Source organism: Gracilinanus agilis, chromosome 5 (assembly GCF_016433145.1).
Source record: "Gracilinanus agilis isolate LMUSP501 chromosome 5, AgileGrace, whole genome shotgun sequence".
Taxonomy (NCBI): domain Eukaryota; kingdom Metazoa; phylum Chordata; class Mammalia; order Didelphimorphia; family Didelphidae; genus Gracilinanus; species Gracilinanus agilis.
In genome coordinates, this window is record NC_058134.1 from 293,031,498 (window position 1) to 293,052,279 (window position 20,782).

The window sequence follows — 20,782 nt, forward strand, 5'->3', positions numbered from 1 at the left end:
ACAGCTTTTCTCCTCCAGGTGAAATGGGCCAGGCAGGGTGATGGGAATGCTGGTTCTTGTGTATGTCCTCAACCTGTAGCTCTGGTGTCCACCCACAGTATCCTTAGAGAATGTGTTGCTGGATGTAAAGGAGCTGGGCCGAGGAATGGAGCTGATCCGGCGCGAGTGTGGCCTTCACGACAATACTGTTCTCCGAAGCTTTCTCAGTGCCAATGAGGGCAAGCTGGACAAGCTCCAGAGAGATGCCAGGACAGCAGAGGTGGGGCTTTGTGTGGGGAAAACAAAATGGTGAAGGGAAGATGTGCTCATTTCTCCCTTTGGCCCCTACTGAGTTCCATTGTCATCAAAAAGCATTTCTTAAACATGTGTGTGTAATATTTTTTTTTGGTGGGGGTTTTGGGGGGGTTGAGCTCTACAAAGTCTGGTGTCCAAATGCAGGTCCCATTTTTGCAAGGCAGACATAAAAATGCAAGGTAAGGATAATTGCTAACATTAACATTAGCATGTGCCAAGGACTGTGCTAATAATAAGCATTTAACAATTATTATTTGGAGCTTATATTGGTCCAAGGAAGAAGGTGTTGTCATCTCCATTTTACAGATGAGGAAACTGAGGCAAATAGGTTCAATAGGCTTTTTCCCAGAGCCACCCAGTCAGTACACATCTGAAGCCAGATTTTAGGTGTTCCTGACTCCAGGCCTGGCACTCTCCATTGCACCGCCCAACTGGGATTCCCCATCCTGGGTTGGAGCATATTATTTCCCGTGTTTTGAAATCTCAGTCCTCTTGTTTCTGAGTTGGCCTCCTTGTGGCCCCCTCCATAATGACCCTTGCTTCATCCTCTTCCTCTCTCCAGGAGGCTTACAATGCAGTTGTACGTTACTTTGGTGAAAGCCCCAAGACGACTCCCCCTTCTGTATTCTTCCCAGTATTTGTTCGGTTTATCCGCTCTTACAAGGTAGGGAGGAAGGAGGCCCCGGCGTGAGGGCAGGGGGTTGGGCTTTGGCCCTACAGCTTTTCCCACTCCTCCTTCATCAGTGGGGCTGGAGGTGGGAGTTGACACTGGCGAAAGGCCCCTTGGCTGGGGCCTGGTGGGCAGGGCGGGACCCAAGCCCTTCCTGGAATTGTTTGGGGCAGGAAATGCCCCTTAGTGGGTGGCCACCTGGGGGTTAGTGTGGTCCAGCCATCATCCCTGGCAGCCTCCCCCTCAACCCTCCCCGATTCAGCTCCCCTCACCCCCTACCCCCCCAAACCCGTTGGTTCCCAGGAAGCAGAGCAGGAAAATGAGGCCCGAAAAAAGCAGGAAGAAGTAATGCGGGAGAAGATGCTGGCTCAGGAGGCCAAGAAACTGGATGCCAAGGTGGGTGGGTCAGAGAAGTTGGGGTTGTTTGAGGGGGAGGAGGGATCAAGTGTCAGAAGCAGCGTGGGGAGAGGACAACCTAGAAGGTGGGTGAAGCCAGCCCTTGGGGTAGGATGAAAGCTTAACTCACTAGGGAAAGGGATTGCAACCTTAAAGGTCATCTCATTCAGCCTCTCTTTTGGTGAGAAAAATGAGGCCCAGAGAGGCTTAAGTCACCTGCCTAAGGTCATGGAGGCCCGTAAGAGCCTGAAGGGAGCTAGAGAAAGGGCCTTGCTGGGGACAGCACCACACAGAGTCTGGCTACTTCTCCCAGTGAGTTTTGGGCAGGGGTCCAGGCCAAGTCAGGATGGTTGCTATGAGGTGTTTCTTTCCGGCTCTTCTCCCAGACCCCATCCCAGCGGAACAAGTGGCAGCAGCAAGAATTGATCGCAGAGCTTCGGCGGCGTCAGGCCAAGGAGCACCGGCCTGTCTATGAGGGCAAGGATGGCACCATAGAGGACATCATCACAGGTGAGGCTCCTTTCTGTCCTGCAAGCTCTCCGGAGACTTCAGGCCTACGTGTGCTGTGCTGAGAAGTCCAGCTCCCCTTCTGCCCATCTCCTCCATCCCCATGCACTGGGGTCTGATCCATGTCTCTCTTTCCCACCGGCTGCAGTGCTGAAGAGCGTCCCCTTCACAGCCCGCACTGCCAAGCGGGGCTCACGCTTCTTCTGTGATGCAGCCCATCATGATGAGTCAAACTGTTAGCCCCAAGGCTGGGAGCCCCTGACAGGTACTGGGCACCTAAGCTGCCCACCTCTGCATGACCGTCCCCGGAGGTGTCTGCTGCATGGCTCAGATCCATTCCGCTGTTAAGGTCACTCTCTGCCCTTGCATGCTCCTTTGCCCTGGGCACCACTTTCCCCCTGCATGCTTCCTTAGGGTTGGGCCCCTCTTCTACCAGTCCTGTTTGTGGTGCTTTTAAAATCTGGATGAAAAAGAGCCTGAGTTCAAGGGCTGGGGCTTTGGAGCTGTCAGAGGAGATGGCTCCAGGAAGTTTCTTTTGGCATTGAGGCAGATGTTGGGGGCACAGGGGAGCTAGAGACCCATGGTTTAACAGGATGGGCTAGATCCTAACTGGGAGAGCACTTCCTGTCAAGCTCCTTGGCATCTTTTTATTCTGTGCCTCACTGTCTTTTGTTTCTGTCCAGCAGCAAGAACCGTTTTCCCTAGTTCACTGTCCTTTAGCCATAAACATCCATTAGCAGTCGGTCTATGGTTCTCTTAATGCCACTTCTTCCATCTAAACCAACTCTGGCCCAGTTTGGCCAACTTGATCTGTCAGGGAGTGGGAACTACATGCATGTTTTTGAAGATGATGCTCCTTTGCCTAGGTCGCCTTAGTAAGATTCTTCTCTTCGTCCTTAGGCCTGCACCACTGGGCCTGGAGCTGTGCCCTGGCCCGAGCCCCAGGCCCCCACTGAGGCACCAATCACGGAAAAGGAAGCACTTCAGGCCCTCAAGCTCGTCTCTACAAGTTGAAGGGGTTTGATCTGGAACCTTGGAACTGGCAGTGACCCCCAAGCTGGGGCTGCCACGTTTATCTCCTCTTCCTGTTCCCATCCCGGGCCTTAAGACTGGCTTTCCATTGGCTTCTGGTCCAGAAGGGGTGACAGCTGGGAACCAGATTCTCCAGGCCAAGTCCCTGCCCAGGATGCATTATCTTTTACTGCACTTTGCTCTTAAGGCCTCTAACCACCTTCCCTGCTAGGGCATTCTTAATCCCTTCAAGGCAGCTCAGCCCCTTGTTAGGAGTGGGCACAGCCCCTAGCAGGACCAGGGTGGAGATGTTGGCTTTAGCACTTCTTGAGAGCTTAGGCCTGGCCCTAGGCCTCAACCCAAGGGCATAAGAAAGAAGGAACAAGAGTAGTGGCTAGATCCCAGGTGGAGGGAGACACAAAGCCCAGGGCCTGAGCCCATGGGGAGAAAAGTCCTCAAGTTACTTTCTTTTAGATCCTTGGGTTTCCATGGCTGCCAGAGTACAAGGGACTGAGGATGACATTCTTGTGACCAGTGCCTGGGACCCTACCCTGCTAATAAGCAGGGTATGTTGTCAGGCCAACTTCTGGGCTCTTCAGTATTGACAGAGGCTTTCCTACTTGTCCACATCAAGTCACTGCCTGGCCTCTGAGTGGAGACCAAGGTCAAACAGAGCTGGGAAAGGAAGAAATAACTGGGATTGCCTGACTGGTTGAAAGTAAAAAACCAGCAGGCCAGGCACTGGCATGGACTAGACACTGCTAATTCAGATCAACACTCACTCTGTAACTCAATAGTCTTGAGAGCTGCCCTAGAGGCCTTGGGAAGGTAAATGACTTGTCAAGGTCATACAGCTAGTAAATGGCAGACAAAGGACTTGCTGTACTGCCTCTGTAAGTGGAAAAAACAAAAACAAAAACACCACAAGAGCCCCCCACTGCTTTACTGGGGCAGGGCTTTCTACTTGAGCCAAAGATTTCCTACTTGTCCTTCTCCATTTTTCTATCCCCTGGAAGGGAATGTAGGTTGTCCCTCCTGTTTGTATATGGAATCCCTCCTTGTCTTGTGTGTCTGCTTGTATATACTTCTTATTTTATCTATCTACATGCTCCCTAAACGCAAAAAAAGCTTAGAGCATCACTGTGTGTCTGGATTCTTTCCCTCAGGGTCACAGTGGGCCTAGGGGATGTGGGGTTAGGGACGGCACATCCAGATTCCTTGGTGCATAAACTTTCTCAGTTGCTTAACACAAAATAAGTGGGGACAGGTATGAGCTGGTAAGCAGTAAGGCCTGAAGGCTGTGGATGGCTGACTCCCCAGAGCTTCTTGGAATGAGTGGTCAGAGGGTTTGCAAGCACATGGTAGGTTGGTCCATGATGTATTACTACCCCCTGCTGGCTGTAGAGGATATGGCATCCAGTGAGTCTGTGGGCTCCATTCTAAACATTTGCCACGGAAACCCTCTCTTCCTCTCCCCTGCCACCGCGCCTCAACCATTTAAAGACAGGAGTCTGAAGCCATGTTATAAATATTATCATTATTAATAATTAAAAAAAAACACTGAGTTCCCAGGTTGGAGAGAGGAAGAGGTAGCGCCATTGGGCCAGGGTAGGAGGGGCAAGGGCAGAGAGCTACTTTGAATGGCCTAGAATGCCTCCCTCCTCCCCCCCATATCCCAACTGGCTCAGTGCCCATTGGCAGAATGCACTTCTCTCACACTGTGACCCTTCCTAAGGACAAGAGGTAATGACAAGTAGTAGTGGCACGACTCTCCCTGCCATACCTCCTCACTCTCGCATCGGCGCTGCCTAACCCCATTGGGCCTGGACAAGGGAGTAGGGATCGGGATGCTGGGGATTATACTGGATGCCCAAGATAAGGGAGGCCTCTGAAGAGCAGCTGGGGCAACCTTGTAGTGCTGATGTGATGATGGCATTTGGAGGGGTTTTGCCAAACAGGAACAGGGTGCTTTGGGGCAATGGACATTGACCAGACTAAGGAAGGAGTCCTGGGTTAGGGAGCTTGGCTAACAAGGGTGATGCTAGGAACACAGGCCTCACACAGTCCCACAAGGGGAGAGTATCGGGGTCATTGCTGATCGTCCAGCTGCTGCAGAAGTGTCCGGCGGCGCCGTTCCAGTTCCCCTTCACTCAGCTCACTCTCTGATGTGTCCCAGCCTGTCTGTAAGGGCAAAGGCACTGACTGACCAGTGACCCTGAGCTGTTAGGGCATGAGCTGAGCCTAAGCAGAGAAAGCACTGTGTGCTACAAGCCCTGACAAGGGATCCCTCCCCCTCACCTTCTCTTTCTTAAGTCCGAGGCCAGGGGACCGATTCCGGGGCTCTGGCCTCCGGGCCTCCCTCTCCTTGTCCCGTTCTCGTTCTTTCTCTTCCACTTCCTTGCCTCCTTTCTCTTTCTCTCGTTCTATTTCACTCTCAGGACTGTTCTGCAAAACCATACCACATAACTGCTTAGCTCCTAGCAAGGATGGCAAGGAGGCCCACAGAGATGGGAATGGTAGTCTGGTTCAAGGGGGAGGAGCCAGAGGCACAAAGGAATTCTTCCTTTCCAGTCAAAGGAACTGAGAACCACTGCCCCTGAGCCTGCAGCACCCCTTCCCCATTTACCGACTTGTGCCTCTTCTTCTTGCCTTTCTTCTTCGGCTTCTTAGACTTCCGGAAGCCATGATCTAGATTTGGAAGAGGGCGCCTCAGTATCCCTGACCTCTCTTAGGGAGGACAGGTCTAGCTCCAGGCCATCTCAGCCTTTTCCCTTGCCGCCAAGAAGAATGTCCCCACGGCCATTCCAAAGAGATGGATCTCTCCAATTCTAAAATGTTTCTAAGTGAGATCTGGAGCCTTTAGCCTCTCTGACTCCCATTTCTCTATTTGTTTCACCTAGACTTAAATAGTAAAGTTCCTTCTGCATTCTCACTTCACATTTTCCTGGGCAGTTTTGGCCCATCCACCCTTTTCAACACTCAGTAATAACAAACTCGTATTTGTGTAGTGTCTTAAGGTTTACCAAGTGCTCTGCCTTCCAGGGAGCTAAAACCCTGGGCCTTTCCCCCTGAATGAATCCCACAGAAAGGAACCTGTCATCGATTCCCTTCTCCAGCTTTCTCTTCCACTGACAAACACCTTTTTGATTCCCCCTTTTATTTTATACAGCTATTTCTAGGGTCTCTATTCCCCCACAGTAGGCTCTATTAAGTGACTTTGCCTGATCCAAGAGCAGGGTGGCTGGAAGGAGAGCCCCGGCTCCCAAAGGGGCCACCCCCACTCTCAGCTGAATCGAGTGAAGATGAGGGCTCTGAGCCTGACTCGGAGGGATTCCATTTTCTGCGTTTGGAAGGCCGAAGAAGAGGTGGCTGCTCATCATCCTCAGATTCAGAGCCCTGGAGAGAAATGAGGGAGGGAAAAGGCCCTCAGAACCAAAGGAATTCTCCCTAAAGCCTGAGGCAGGACACAAGGGTTGTGGAGAAAGAATCTGTCCTGCTATTTAAAGAACCCTATCCCACCCACAGGGTCTCTGCCTCATCCTATACAGGTTTGCGAATAACTCACCGAGGGAGAATGGGATCGCTTTCGATGATGTTTCTTGCCCTTTTTGCCATGTTTTCTGCCTTTGATGTGAAAGTGCTGGCACTCGCTCTGATGGGGAAGGAGGAAGAAAGGAGAAGCTCCAGAAACACCTCTCCTTTGCCTCACAATGACCTTTTGGCCTCATCTGCACACAGCACCTGCCCACCCATCTTTTTGTTCCCTTAGCTCCCAGAAAGATTTTGAGGAGAAGTTTCTCAGGATAGTCTGCAGAGTCAGGGTGGGGGCAGAGCCAAAGAACCGGGAAAGAAAACAGAGGCAACACTTTCCACCTCCCGCACCTGTAAGAACTCTCGGAAGAGACGTATCCGCTCAGATTCCAGTGTGATCTGTTCAAAGGCAGAGTCGCACACGAAGCGCTCTCGGACCTTGTTGGAAGAAACAACAGCTGATGAGCGTGTGAAGGAAAGCACAGGTCAGGATCAAGCAAAGCTGGCTGGAGGCACAGACCAGGGGCAAACCTAGGCCCTGGGGTAAGGGGGTTCTGGGGACCACATCGAACAAGAAGGAAACCACGCAGTGCAGCCTCATGGGAAGTCTGATGTTCTCACCTCTTCCCAGCCAGTGCCAGGCTCTAGGGCAGGGGCGGCTTGCCTCAGCATGCTCCGAAAGGCGGCTTCCCTACGTCGAAGCCTCCGGGCTTCTTCCTTCTCCCTCTCCCGTTCTCGCGCCTCTGCCTTCTCCAGGAGCTGAATGATGAAAGATACCAAGGAGGGTCACTTAAGACTTCCCAGCTCAGGGAAGCCTGGAGTGGCAGGTGGACGCATTTGCTGGGTAGAGAAAAAAGAAGGGCAGCAAGCTGGGGGTGGGGAAAAGGGCGGCCACTATAAGGCAGGGTTTCCTTTCCCATGTATCACAATTCAGGAGGGGAAACCTAAGGGACCTGGGCTCACCTCTGGGAATCTGGGCTCCTCCCACTCGCTCAAGCTACTGGGTACCATTAGCCCTGAAATGCAGCTGCCTCAAGGATGAGTATACAAGAACGGGCAATAGGAAGGAAGAGCTAGAAAGTATCTGACAATTGTGCCCTGAGAGAACAACTCTTCCTTGTCTATGCCAGATCCTAGTTCATTTCAACTGTCCTCTCCTGGCCCCATTCTGCCCCTGCCCCAACCCTGCCCCCTCACGCTGTTGAAGGTCAGCTTGATATTGCCCGCATCCAGTGCAGCAGCCCTCTTGTCAAAGCTGATGACATGTGCAAAGTCCTCAAAGGCTGTGTTCACTTCCACACTGAAACCCCGGTCCTAGAGAGGAAGCAGATAGAGGAGGCTGACCAAAGGCTGCTGAGAAGTCCCCTGTCCTGCACAATACTGCCCTTGCCCAATTCCTGAAATTCCCCAATTAAGATCTTTAATCCTCTGTCCCCTCTGCCAACAACAACCAATTCTTTACGGTTTACTTCACAGGTTAGACCTGAGTTGGTTGTACTTAACACATTCCCAGGCCCCTCTTACCTTAAGGATGTCCTTAATGATCTTCTTCTCATCATGGAATCTGGCCTTCAGATCTTCTACATAAAACTTGAAGAGATCCAGAGGGGTGGAGCCTGCAGAAGAGGCAGGGAGGAGGGGGGACCTGGCTGGTGGCACCTTCCTGAGGTCTAGGGAATGAAGTCACGGGCAGGGCAAGGGAGAGGTGATGCAGAGAACCGGTCAGGGGCAGGGAGCCGGGGAGGGAAAGCCCGGCTGCCTTACCCGGCTGGCCCAGCATGTTGGCAAAGCGGGCATCGGTGCTGACCGCTGGGTACAGCTCCATCCAGGTAGACATGGAGTGCAGCTGCCCTGTCTCGTGCAGCTCGTCCAGGAAGGTCTGAGCGGGGAAAGGCCAGTTATGGGGACAGGGACAGAGAAAGAGATGAGGAGATTGGGAGAGAAATGGAGATAAGAGACAGAGACAAGGGAGGAGAAGATGGAAAAATGGGTAGAGAAAGGAAGGGTACCTAGATGGTGAAATAATGCAGAGGTAGAAAGAATTAGAAGAATGGAACTCCAAAACATAAGGAAACAGAAAGAAAAAGGAACAAAGACAGAAACCTGTCTGAACCTCACACACCCCCACCTTGCCACCCCAGGGATCAAGAACAGTCCATCAAAGACTCCCCACTCCCTCATACCCAAGCCCATGCTAATGTGGTACTCTCTGCTGGTATTCTGGTAGTACATGGACCCAGCCCCCCAAGACAGCAAGAGCAAGATTAGGGGGTATACAGTGGGACCCAAAGAGCAGAAGAGGGAGCTGAGCAGGAAGCAAAGCGCTGGCTTGAGGGTTCCCAGGGGCCAGATCTAGGGTCCATGCCCATGGTGAGGCCAAAAGTGCTACCTGGAAGGCTTCTCGGTTCTTGCGATGCTGGCGCCGCTCCCGCAGTCGGGCCCGCTCTCGCTCTTCCTCTTCCTCTCGTTCCAGTGCTCGGATGTGCTCCTCAAAGCAGATCAGCGCATCCTCCTTGTCCATGTCTGCCCGCAGGGAGCAGGCTCAGCAGACATTGCAGGGAGGTAGAGGGCCCCCTCTTAGAACCCAACACCCCCAGCACTAAAGAATGCTTTCCCCACTGTTTCCCCAGGGCACCCAGGGAGAGGAGGGGGGAGTGAAACCCCAGTAAATGGCAGTGACAATAGGGAAGAGTCTGGTGGGAAAGGCCTTTGGGATGGAGGATTTGGGAAGGAACTCTTAATACATGGGGGGGAAAACGTCCAGGGGATTTGACTATAAGAGGGGCTAGAGCGAAAAAGTAATAGCAATGCCTGAAGGGGCTTCACATCAATTAGTAGGTAGGACTTTTATGGAATTGGTTTTAATAAGGCTTTGCCTCTCCAGAAGGTGGTACTTCTCAAATCATCAGATTTGCCAACAGCAGTTTGTACTAGATGTGGCCAATAGGGTCCATATTGTTATGCCAAGTTAAGATTAAATTCATCTGAGCTACAAAAGCCATCATCATTCAAGTCTTCTTGAATGTCCCAGCCTAAGGCTCTTCCTACTAGGCCACAGTGCCTCCAAGGCCATTGTGAATCTCAGTGGAAAGGAGAGGGATGTCTCAGGGTATCTTGAAAAGAGTCTGGGAGCCCTAGAGTCCAGGCAAGTACAGGGGAATCTCAGAGGATCTGAGGGCACTAGGGATGTGGAGGGTGCTGGGAGTCCCAGGAAGTTCAAGCTCTTAGGAACACCTGAGAAGTCCAAGATAAATCTAAGAGGTTCGAGGGAAAGAGGGTCATGTGGGTTCCAGGGGGTCCCAGGAGGTCCTTGGGGAAGGGAAAGGGTATGGAGGGGTGTCGAGGCCCTGGGCTCACTCTGCAGCTGGTGGTCCTGGGCAAAGCTGGGGTTGTCCATGAGGTGCTGTTGAGCTTGGGACCAGGTAGTTTGGAAACTGACGCTGCTCATTCCATCCAGGATGCTCTTTAGTGCCTGGATATTGCGGCGACGAAGTTGTTTCGCCTGCTCCTGAGATGGTGAAAGAGGAGGGAATAGGAAATGTAGAGCGAGAAATCTTAGATGGAGAGATGGGAAGTCAAGGCTCTATTTATGGGTTGGGGGCCAGAAGATAGAGGGATAGAGAACAATTTATTTTTCTAAGATGGTTAGCAGGCCCTTCTTAGGATCAGAAAGGAGAGAAACAACAAAGAATTTGATGGATTACTGTGAGAAAACCATGAGCTGGAGGCCAAATGAGCAGCCACTATTTCTGAGCTAAGACCTTGGGAAATGAATGAGAAACAAAGGGACTGAAGAAGGACCAGGGTAACTAGAAAGGATGTAGGAAGGACCTCGGCAGATGAATGTTACCTTCTCCTTCTTGGCGAGGAAGAAGAGGACATCATCATAAATTTCTTTACGGTCCCGCTCGGGTACTACAGCCCAAACTTCTAGTTCCCCAAACGTTTGTTCGGCTCGCCTAGGGTTACACAAGTAGATTATGAAGGAAGATGGCAGAGGGTGCTGTCCTCTGGCCACAGTGTGTTCTAGACACAGTTCGTGCCCTCAGATCCCTGCACCCTCACCGGTATCTCGTGGTAGAGCTCATGCGGTCATGCTGTTCCAGAAAGTGCTGGAGGGTCTGCTTGGCCTCTTTGGCCCTCAAGCGGGCCTCCTCCTTCTCTTCTTTCTCCCGCTGTGCTTTGTAGGCATTGAATGCCTGCTTTTTCTCACTTAGTTTTGGCAGAGCACTGGGATGGAGAAGACCCTTGGGTCAGGGTGAGTCTGCCCTAACCACTGCCACTCCAGCTCAGAATACACTGGGACTCAGCCCAATAAATCAACCAGGAATATGTGTGAGCACAGCAATGGCCGTGAGGAGGAAGGGGGCATGGAAAGGGCTGGGACCCCGAGTGCAGGGATGAGAAAAGTTTCTTTACTTTAATCCAGTCCTAATTCCATGCCCATTCATTTCAGCAGTGTCTATCTATATCACTGATGAGCCTTTGCCAGGTCTAATCTCTCTCAGGGCCCCCTATAACCCTACCTCCCATCTCTGAACACTTCTTTATCACTGTCATCACTTGGGTATCTCATCCTTTCTACTTCCCTCCCTCCCATCCCACATCCCTAAAAGAATCTAGGATCAGTCCAAGTTTCCCTAGCCCTGCTGTTCCCATGGTTCCCTCTACCCAGCTCTACCTGTAGCGGGGGTCAGTGACCACCATCTTCATGGCTTGTTCCCATGAAGCATTGGAGGGGACAGCCTGGAATTAAGCAGGCAGTTGATTAAGAGTTGCAGGCTTCCACGATCTGGCCCAACCCTTACCCTCCACAGTCTTAGTACCTTGTCCCTTAGCAATTCCTTGAATGCCTGCTTTGCCTTTTCTCGATTGCTCCAGCTGAAGCTTGACCTCTCTGGCTCCAGCTTTGGCTCTTCCTCCTCTGGCCGCCTACCAGCACTAGGAGTTGCATAAAATTCAGCCAAAGTGCCCTCATCATCCCCTGGGGACCCCTGGCATCCAGGTACTCATCTAGGTCCCTGGCAGAGGTACCAAGGCTGAGGATGCTGGACACACAGAAGAAGGCAAAGGGCTGCAGACACAACTCGGGGAACTCAAGACACTTAGGTGTTGTGGCCTTTACCTGCTAGTGCTCTCCTCCTGATGTAGTAGCCCCTGATCCAGAGGCTGGGCAGGTTCTGACAGCTCAGAGTCTTCATGCCCACCTGGCTCAGGTTCTATGAGGCCTGCAGGGACTGGAGCTGGTCCAGGAGTAGCAGGAGGTGGCTCAGGCTGTGTTTGTGGCTGCTGCTTCCTGCAATGACCCCAGCAGAGAGTAGAGCAGGAGTAGGAGACAATCATGAGGTCAAGGGCTGGGCAAGACCAAGGGCTGGAAATGGACTGTCCTGAAGTAACGTAGGGAGCTCCCTTCACACACACAGAGGTGGGGGGCTCATTCATACCCAAGGCTCCCACCAAGCCCACTAAGCCCTCAGGATAGGTGGCCTCACTCACCCTGCAGCCTCCTGTTTGACCAAAGCTGCAATTAGGGAAGAGAGTTTGTGAGTCAGAGCACAGAGAGGGCAGGGGCTCCTGGTGCCCCCTACACCAGAGCCCCCAACCCAGCCCCCACCCTGCCCCTCAGACCCCTCACCCTCCAGTTCCTCCAGGTCCTTAGGACGGGTCCACCGGGACTCCTTACTCTGGTTGTTGTAGTAGTAGGGTTTGCCAGTGTCTGCCTTGTACTCTTTCCAGGGGCACTGGGCCAACAGCAACTGTGAGAGTACAGTAGGAATTACCCCAGAGTACTAGGGTGGCACTTGCCATCAGTGGGGACATGGAGTGACTATCAGAAAAGGGCCAAGTTCAGAGAGCAGACTTCCTCCCTCATGGTCACACTGAAGACTTGGATTCATAATATGCACGTTCACGGTAAAGGAGGTGTGTGTGTATTCAGAGAGCTAAGGATATCCACACGTACTAATGGGCAAAGGTGATTAAAACACAGAAGCTGAGACAAGCATGAAGATCAGAGATACACAGGGGGCAGGGCTGTGGTGGTAGCCAAGGAGTCAAGGATCCTTCACCTCAGCTTTGGACTTGAGTATGCTGGGCTTCTCCCACACGGACTGCTTATCATCAGCATTGTAGTAGTAGATTCGCCCATCAGGAGCCACGTGTTCACTCCACAAAACCCTCTGGGAAGCAGAAAATTTTTTTTCAGGCTCTATTCCCAAAGCCCACTATTCCCCATTTTTAGACTTCTCTCCTTCAATCCTTCCTGGTGCACTCACCGTAGGGTCTGCTCCAGCCACAACAGCTGGAAAAGAAGTTAAAAGAAATATCTAAGGCCAAGCTCCAATCCTGGCCCAAAACCCCCCAGATACCTGGTTTCCCATCATCCCACCCCTACCAATGCCACCCTGGCCCAATCAACACCCCAAGTTCCCTGACACCCCAACAGGCATGATCCACGGCAGGTTCCAGACCACCGTCCCCCTCCCCTGTGCCCCCAACCTCCGAGCCTGGGGGGGCCAAGCCCCCAGAAGACTCACAGCTGGCGGTGTCCACACCTGGGGCCGTCTGCCGAAGAAAGAGGGGGAAGGGTCGGGGCCAAGCCCAGTGGTCCCCAGGACCCTAGGTCCTGGGGGAAGGGGAAGCGGGCCAGGCCAGGACCCAGGTGTCTTGGCTCTTAAGTGTGCTTCTTAACTGGTTCCCCCCACCCTTCCATAGCTGGAACCTTGGGATACCAGGGGCAAATCCCACAGCTGCTTCTTTCTTCTCTTTCCTTGGACAGAAGTGCTTTGATCAAGTCCCATGTCTCATTTACCCTATGTCCAGCCCTAGTAGCTTGACTTCCCAATACCATACTGAGAGGCACCAAAAGAATGAGTAGACTGCGGTCGGACAATGCCACCTCCTTCAGTGGCATTAAGATGTACCCAAGTGAGTGTGAATGTGAAAAGCAAAGTATTAAGTATGTATGCACATTTTGGTGAAGTAGGAGAGCATAAGAAAATCTGTGACTTCAGGGTGTGATGGGGAATTGATGGAAGTCAGTTTGCAGCTAGGAAGGATACATGAGATGACTGAGGGAGTGATGATGAATTTGGAATAGATTATAGACAGAAAAGGTAAGAGGTGAAGAACAGAGAGATGGTGAGGGGAATTACCCCTTGCTTTGGGTCAGACCCACAAGGCTGCAGGACAAAGTTCAGATGCCTAGGGGGTCCCCCAACGCTTACCGCTGCAGTGACAGGCACCGCGGGCATCAGCATCCCTGGCATCATGGGTGGTACCATCCCTGGTATCTAAGCACAAACAAGGCAAGAACCAGCCACAGATATCAGGGTGGACACGGACTGGGTCCCAAATGAAGCAGTGGGACTGGGAACTTAGAACATTTGGCATAGGAAGTCTTGGTCCTTGGGCTTTTAGCCCAAGCTGGTAGTTCTCCTCTCACTCAGCACTAGAACTGCACAGGTGTGCCCCACTCCCTCCCAATTCCCAAGATGCTTTTTGTCTTCCAGTGTTCCCTAAAGAAAACCAGTGCCTACTGTGCATACCCTAAGAGTTATTCCTAGAAAAAGCCACCCCTCCCCCAACCTACAAAGTTCCAAGAGCCTGAGTCTATTCAACTTCCAATAGACTGTCTGATTTTCTTTAGATTCATAACTTTCCCCCATTCACATCCCCACCTTCAGGTAAACTGATGGGTATAAGAACACCTCTCTGTAGCCTCCCTAGAATGAAAAGAGAGGAGTATTACCTGTGTAATTGGTGGTGGCCCCCCCATTGGTGGGAGCATCGGGGGCATCATGCCAGGGGGGATGGGAGGGATGGCAGGTGGTCTCTGGTTCATGGGAGGCAGCCCCATTGGGGGGAAGGGTGGAGGGATCCCTGGAGGGGGCATCTGGAAATGAGGGGAAGGGGCACTGAGCAGAGGAGGTATTAGCCTAGATGACCATTTGCTCCCATCTCCAGAGTCAGGTAAGACAGATAGTAGTCTGGATGCCAACCCCAAATTCAGAATAGTTGTGAATGATAGCACCTTCCCTCTTCCTGGTCTGAAAGGTCACCACTGACAATGGCTGTGACCCAGAAAGGGGAACCATGAGATTAACATAAAATCTTGCTGGAGTAAAAGGCTAATCATTCTGGGGCCAGGTCTGGAATTTCAAAATCCTAATAAAATAAACATTGTAGTCTCTTAGTCAGCATGGGGAAATGAAGTAAATCTGAATGGGGAAAACTAAGCCATAGGGGTGGTCTACCTTCTAAGATCCTCTTCCCCAAACAGAACCCCTGAGAAATGGAGAAAAGTAAGAACTGATAACCAGCTTCCCCTAATCGTCTGCCTACCTCCCATCCCCTCAGTCTGATTCGGTGACAACTTCAGCTGTTATGCCAAAATGTAATGAATGAGAGAAAAGAATAGAAAGCTAAGCTCCCTTCTTTCTCCTGAATGCCCTTGGATCTGGTTACCCTTACACCCAAACTATGTCCCTTTATCCAATATATATTTAGAATGAGGACCTCTTCCTCAACTTTCCTTTCCCCCTATCCCCAATGCATCCCTTGGAATAGGGGGAAAAAATGACATTTTAGACATAGTGCTTGTCACCAGTTCCATCTCTTAAGAACACACTAGGACTGCCACCCACCCCCCTTCTTATCCTTGGGCCAAGGGGCAGAACTATGCCAACTGAAGACCATGCCCAGGAGGCAGCAATGGCCAAAGGAACACAGTTGGGGGCTGAAGACAGGAAGGGCCATCCACAGGGAAAGACATTAAACTTACGAAGGGTGGTGGCATCATGGGGGGCCCCGGTGGGAAAGGGGCAGGTGTAGCCAAGGGCCTGGGGCCAGAATCGGGAACCGACTGTTGAGGGAGAAAAAAATGGTCACAGGACCTAGGATAGGTACAGAGACTGGGTTTAGCAATAAGGTAAAGAGGGGGTGAAGATGGAGGAGCATAATGATTTGGGAAGGATGGACTCCAAGTCAAACATCCTTCCCTCCCCAACCTAAAAATAGTACTTTCCTCCAAACTAGTCTCATTTCTCCCATACTCATGTTGAAAATGCTATTCTAAAACCGCTTTCAAATCAGCAGTTTCCACATCAAAAGCCACAGGGGGAATGCTAATAAACTGAGGGAACCTCCCAACTCCACCTACAGGCCTGTATATATGGGAAAGAAGTGAAGTTAGGGGTTGATGTGGTTCTAGAACAGAACTGGATCGGCAGAGTAGCCCCTGAAGTGATGATGATGATCCAAGTTCCCATTTTCACAATCTGAACACTACAGACCATAACTCAGACTAAAAACATATTAATATATTATTCACACTACAGTCCTATCCTTTAGTCCACCCCTTGTCCAAAGCTTGTTTTCCATTTTTCCAGATTCCTCATTAAGCTGGAGCTCAGATTCATGTAAGGACGGCCTGAATTTTGATAAGATCTGAAGATTCTCCCATTCTATATTTAGACTTTCTTGTTATACTACTATGTCATCTCTTCTGAATCACCCAGGATTCTTTTTTGAACTCTGATCTTGACAGACCCCTCATAATTTAGGAGAACATTTAGGCACTCCTGGTTTTCTAGGATACTCAGATGCCCATTTTGAGACAAGTCTTCAATACTCTTCCTCCCCCAAGTAGCCAGACAGTGGGAAATAGTGGCTAATTCAGATGTTATGCCAGCCTTACTAAAAAATCTGAAGTGGGAGAAAAGAATGGAAAGGAAAGCTTAGCTACTTTTGTCTTGTAGGTCCTTTCCCCTTCTGACTTCTCTGCCCTAACTTTATCCCTTTATTAAATATCTAATTTAGAAACAGTTTCCTCATCACCGGGAAAGGGAAAATCACAAACTTTATAGACAGTATTAGTTTACCAGCTCCATCCTACCCTACCCCTACAAATACCAGGATCTCCCTTTCTGTCTTTAAGGGGCAGAATGATGCCATAGGAAGACCATAGGCAGGGGGACACAGAATTGGAGGCTGTAGACTGGAAGGGCTATCTGCCCTCAATAAAACAGGATCACAGGGGCCATCTATTAATGGAACAGCAATCTTTTCCACCAAATCCAAAAGGATTATTTTTTACAATGGATCATTCAAACTCCACTTGAAGACATTTAGTGATAGGAAATTCACTACTTTGGGCCAGTTCAAGTTTAGAAAGGGCCCTGTAGCTTCCCTGCTTAAGAATTATAGTGGTTAGCCTTCCATAAAAGACAAGACTGGTGTAGTTAGTGGCTTTAGTTACAAAGACATTGGTTCAAGCTCTGCCTCTGATACCTACTGGCTGTGTGAACTTGAGCGAGTCACCAGCAGCTCTTCTAGACTGTAAGTTGGAGAGAACGTGCTGATTTGTATTAGTAGAGGCAGTTTCTTACCAAGAACTCACTACACCAATGAAATCATACATATATGAATATATGGATTTACTATTTCTATCTAATATACTTACTTATCCCTACCAAACCAACCTTATAAATCCTCCCTCTGTATTATTGTTCCTTACCATTGCATTACTTCTTTTGAAACCCAAATTAAAACTTACCTCTTTCAAGGCTCCTTTTTCTGATTAATTCCATTCCGTCCCCACTTCTATAATTTCTTTATGTGCCATTCAGCACACATTTATTCAGTCCACATTATACTGTGGTATTTTGTACTTTATATGTTGCTCTGTAATTGATCCCTAGTTACTTCACATGTATGTCTCTTCCAACAGATAAGTTTCTAGAAGACATAAACTCTTACATTCTTTTAAATCCCACAAATAGGGTCTACTACAATGCCCTATAGAATAGGTACTCAACAAACATTTAAATTCTGCCCAATCTCTGTTGGATAGTGAGTTCCCAGTCTTTAATGGAGAACCTAAAATAAATCTGGCTCTACTTTCCATTATCCATGGAGTTGAAGTACCAACTTACAAAAATTTCAGCTCCATTTATTCCCTTCTATTTCCCACTCTTCCCTCATCATTGAGAAGAAGACCATGAGAAAAGAGATAAAGTTATTCCTGTCTATGTGGCTTCTTGCAAATAGCTCTAAAGAAAGGCAGGACTGGAGAAAGAGGGAGAAGTCTGGTGAAAAAGATGGAATACTTATAGATTTCCAATATTCAGAGACCTCATTCCAGGCTGCCAAAATGAGGACTCCGTAGGAATTAAGCACAGATAAACCTTTTAGTACTGTTGTACCCAGTCAACATCCAATTCTCTGGACTAATAATGGAAGAGAGCATAGTACAGATTAAATAAATGATAATTCACAAGTCTTTGCCTTTGACAAAGGAAGAAAGAGTTAGCTATGTGTACACATAGAACACACACACACACACACACACACACACAATTTTGCTCTCCTAATTATTTTTCATGGCCCAGGATATTTGGTTGCAGTACTGCCAATATCTAAAATAGGTGCTGAAACATAATCATCCATTAATGGCATTAGAAAAGGAAGGGGTGTGGTCTGGGGTTCAGAATAGAACAATTTGTTTAATGAGGTGTTCACAAAAACCAACCACCATAATATGTGTATGAGTGTGTGTATATATTTGTAATACACACACACACTCTTCCACTTTACACAAAGGATGTGTCCTTAATGTTTTTTTGAAAACTAAATTAAAAAAAAATCAAGGCACACCTTTAAATGCACTAGGAAAAGTCATTATCTAAGTGAATCCTTCTTTAAAATTAAGAAAAAAATCCTAATTGTTTCACAATTTTAAATTTTCAAGTTTTCTTACACATTTTTAAAAACATACACACACATATACACATATATGTGTTCTAATATTTGTTCTAATTATTGGAGCAAACTGACTGGATAGGACAGTGGGCAGCAGTACAGTAAAATATGTGGTTAGTTGGGAAAAGTTATCTTGAGATAACTTGAGAGGCATGGTCTTGGGCAATCAAGGTAACTTCTGCATAGGGCATTCAATTCAACAAGCATTTATGAAGTGCTTACTACATGCTAGGTAGGGGCTACCATGGCCTAAGGCTTGGTTTGGACACCTCCCTGAATGTGGTGACAGAAAAGTGGAGCAAATTCCAGCATGGTTTTCAGAGTTTTACCTCCATCTCACCTTCTTCCATACCATATATTCTACAGGTCCCTCCTGCTTTCTAACTTCTCAGTAATGTAGAAGTTACACTTAAGAGTGATGATCTGGTAAGGAGTTATGTTAAACCATGACAGGTGAGAGAGTTTTTGAGTTAGAAGATGCTAGGGTTTCCACCCATATTTTTAGGTGCAGGGAGGAGAAAGGACAATTGAACATTTCGTATCTCCAATAATGTGTTTATAGAAGAAGCTGTCAGGAGCACCCTGAAAACAACAAATTCATCACAAACTCTATTGCTAAGGGACAAGACTGGGGACTCCAAAAGATTTTGAAGAAAATGGAGAAAGTACTGATGGAGATAACTCTCACAGAGCGGTGCCAGAGATGGTATTTCTTATAATGAGAGCAATTTCCCCATACCTGCCCATTTCCCCCAAATCTTATTCCTATTACCCTGAGAGTCAGCCAGGCTTGAAATCCCAATGTGTCTGGGAAGAAATCAAAAGTCTTATTGAGGTAGGCAGCTAATAAGGGCCAGACCAGAAGGTGTCTTGGAACCTCTGGTCCTACTCTGCCATCTTTCTTACTTGTGAATAGAAAAAGGAGACTCTAGGAATTGGAAGACTCACAAATGAATAGCTGCATCAAGTGGAGATAGAATGAAGGCTGCCTACAGGACTCCAAAGTCAACTTTTATCTACATTCTTTCTTTCTCAATATGGCACTTCCTTTGCTAACTTCCTGCTCAAGTCTCTTCCCATTCCAAGCTGTTCTCTACTCAGCAATCAAAGTGATCTTCCTAAAGTTCAGCTCTGATCTCATCACTCCCTTCCCCAATTCAATAACTTTGGCAGGACCAAATAGAAAAACTTCAGTTTGACTTTTCTTTTTTCTTTTAAATCCTTAACTTCTGTGTATTGACTTATAGGTGGAAGAGTGGTAAGGGTAGGCAATGGGAGTCAAGTGACTTGCCCAGAGTCACACAGCTGGGAAGTGTCTGAGGCCAAATTTGAACCTAGGACCTCCTGTCTCTAGGCCTGACTCTCAATCCACTGAGCTACCCAGCTGCCCCCTTCAGTTTGACTTTTAAAACTCTTCCTAATCTAGCCTTCCTACCTTTCCAGTATTTTGCACTGTTCTCCCACCCCCCACCCCTGTGATTCAGTGACACTGGCTTCCTTGATGTTCCATGAACAAGATATTGAATTTCACAAGCTGACCCTCATGCCTAGAATTCTCTCCCTCCTGGTTACCTTCCAGGTCTCTCTTGATAATACTTTCCCCCTAAGATTATCTTCAACTGATCTGTTTGCACACAGTGGATTACATGTTGTCTCCCCTATTATAGTGAGAGTTCCTAGAGGTCAGGGACTGCTTTTACATTTCTTTATATCCCCAGAGCTTAGCACAACTCTAACACAGAGTAGAGTAGGCCCTTCATAAATGCTTGTTGACTAACTCTCAGTTCTCTTAGAACCAGGCCACTCTGATTCTGTCATTCAATTGCTCTTTTCAAACAAAAGCGTAGGATGGGGTGGGGGAGATTAGATTATTCCTTCCCTCTCCATTTCTATTCCAACTCTCTTCTTCATCACTTGAAAAATCTCTGCTGTCCTAATGGTTCCCACCCCCACTCCCAATCTGCATGTATTTTCTTTCTTTTTCTAGGGCCTCCAGTGCCTTTTTTTTCAAGACTCAGGCTGATGATCTTCTTTCCATCCTCACTCCTCTTTCCCTGGTTTCTGGTCCCCTCCTCCTGCATTTCCCCTGCCTCTGCTCTTTTCTGGTTTCCTGACCTTACACCTCCTGATCAGGGGGAGCCATTCCTTCCCCTATTGGAAAGAATATCAACCAAGCAGGCAAAGCCTAGGAAAGAGGCAGCATCCTAAGGTGGCTTCTGGCCCCTGAGGGGCTGGGAAGGCAAAAGGGGAAAAGGGGAGAAAAAGAGTTGGGGGGGGAGGAAAGAAGGAGAAGAGGAATAGGGGTGGGGGGAGAAATGAGAGAAGAATGAGGGGAAGGGGAGAAAGAAGAATGGGAAAAGGAGAGGGAAAGTAGGAAAGAGGAGAGAGGGGGAGGGAGAAAAGGGAGAAGAGTAGGGGCTCTTGGCCCTTGAGGGACCAGAAAGGCAGAGAAGGAGAGAAGAAAGGAGGGAGAGGGGAAGAAGGAAAGGAGAGGGAGAAAGGAGGAAAGCAGAATGGGGGAAGTGAGAAAGAGAAGGGAGAATAGGGGAAGAAAGCGAAAGAGGAGGAGAAGGAAAGGGAGGAGGGAAGGGGAGGAAAGGGAAGGAAGGAAAT

General features: G+C 49.1%; 2 protein-coding genes across 3 annotated transcripts in view; one reads left to right on the top strand and one right to left on the bottom strand.

Annotated features, from left to right (window-relative positions):
• Positions 1-2,850, top strand: part of FMNL3 (formin like 3) — a 75,242-nt gene extending 72,392 nt beyond the window's left edge. Inside the window, exons 22-27 of the mRNA XM_044677818.1 lie at positions 99-259; positions 857-958; positions 1,268-1,360; positions 1,747-1,870; positions 2,016-2,132; positions 2,768-2,850. Coding sequence (XP_044533753.1) covers positions 99-259; positions 857-958; positions 1,268-1,360; positions 1,747-1,870; positions 2,016-2,107 — 572 coding nt within the window. The 3' untranslated portion in view covers positions 2,108-2,132; positions 2,768-2,850. The remainder of the gene's footprint in view (positions 1-98; positions 260-856; positions 959-1,267; positions 1,361-1,746; positions 1,871-2,015; positions 2,133-2,767) is intronic.
• A 1,550-nt stretch (positions 2,851-4,400) lies between these two features.
• On the bottom strand, positions 4,401-15,314 carry PRPF40B (pre-mRNA processing factor 40 homolog B). 2 transcript variants are annotated; one of them, XM_044679658.1, is made up of 25 exons: positions 15,192-15,314; positions 14,160-14,303; positions 13,636-13,701; positions 12,946-12,973; positions 12,685-12,710; positions 12,478-12,588; positions 12,093-12,165; positions 11,906-11,930; positions 11,535-11,705; positions 11,236-11,350; positions 11,091-11,155; positions 10,475-10,639; positions 10,260-10,368; positions 9,767-9,917; positions 8,799-8,932; positions 8,174-8,288; positions 7,934-8,025; positions 7,607-7,723; positions 7,031-7,168; positions 6,761-6,847; positions 6,444-6,530; positions 6,100-6,274; positions 5,505-5,566; positions 5,177-5,323; positions 4,401-5,059 (listed from the first exon to the last, which is right to left on the bottom strand). In XM_044679658.1, exons 1-25 carry the CDS (start codon positions 15,207-15,209, stop codon positions 4,967-4,969), a joined length of 2,514 nt encoding a protein of 837 aa, XP_044535593.1. In that variant the 5' UTR covers positions 15,210-15,314; the 3' UTR covers positions 4,401-4,966. The 2 variants fall into 2 exon arrangements, with proteins under 2 accessions (XP_044535593.1, XP_044535592.1); XM_044679657.1 differs by having other exon boundaries at positions 6,752-6,847; positions 12,045-12,165.
• Positions 15,315-20,782: the final 5,468 nt, after the last annotated feature.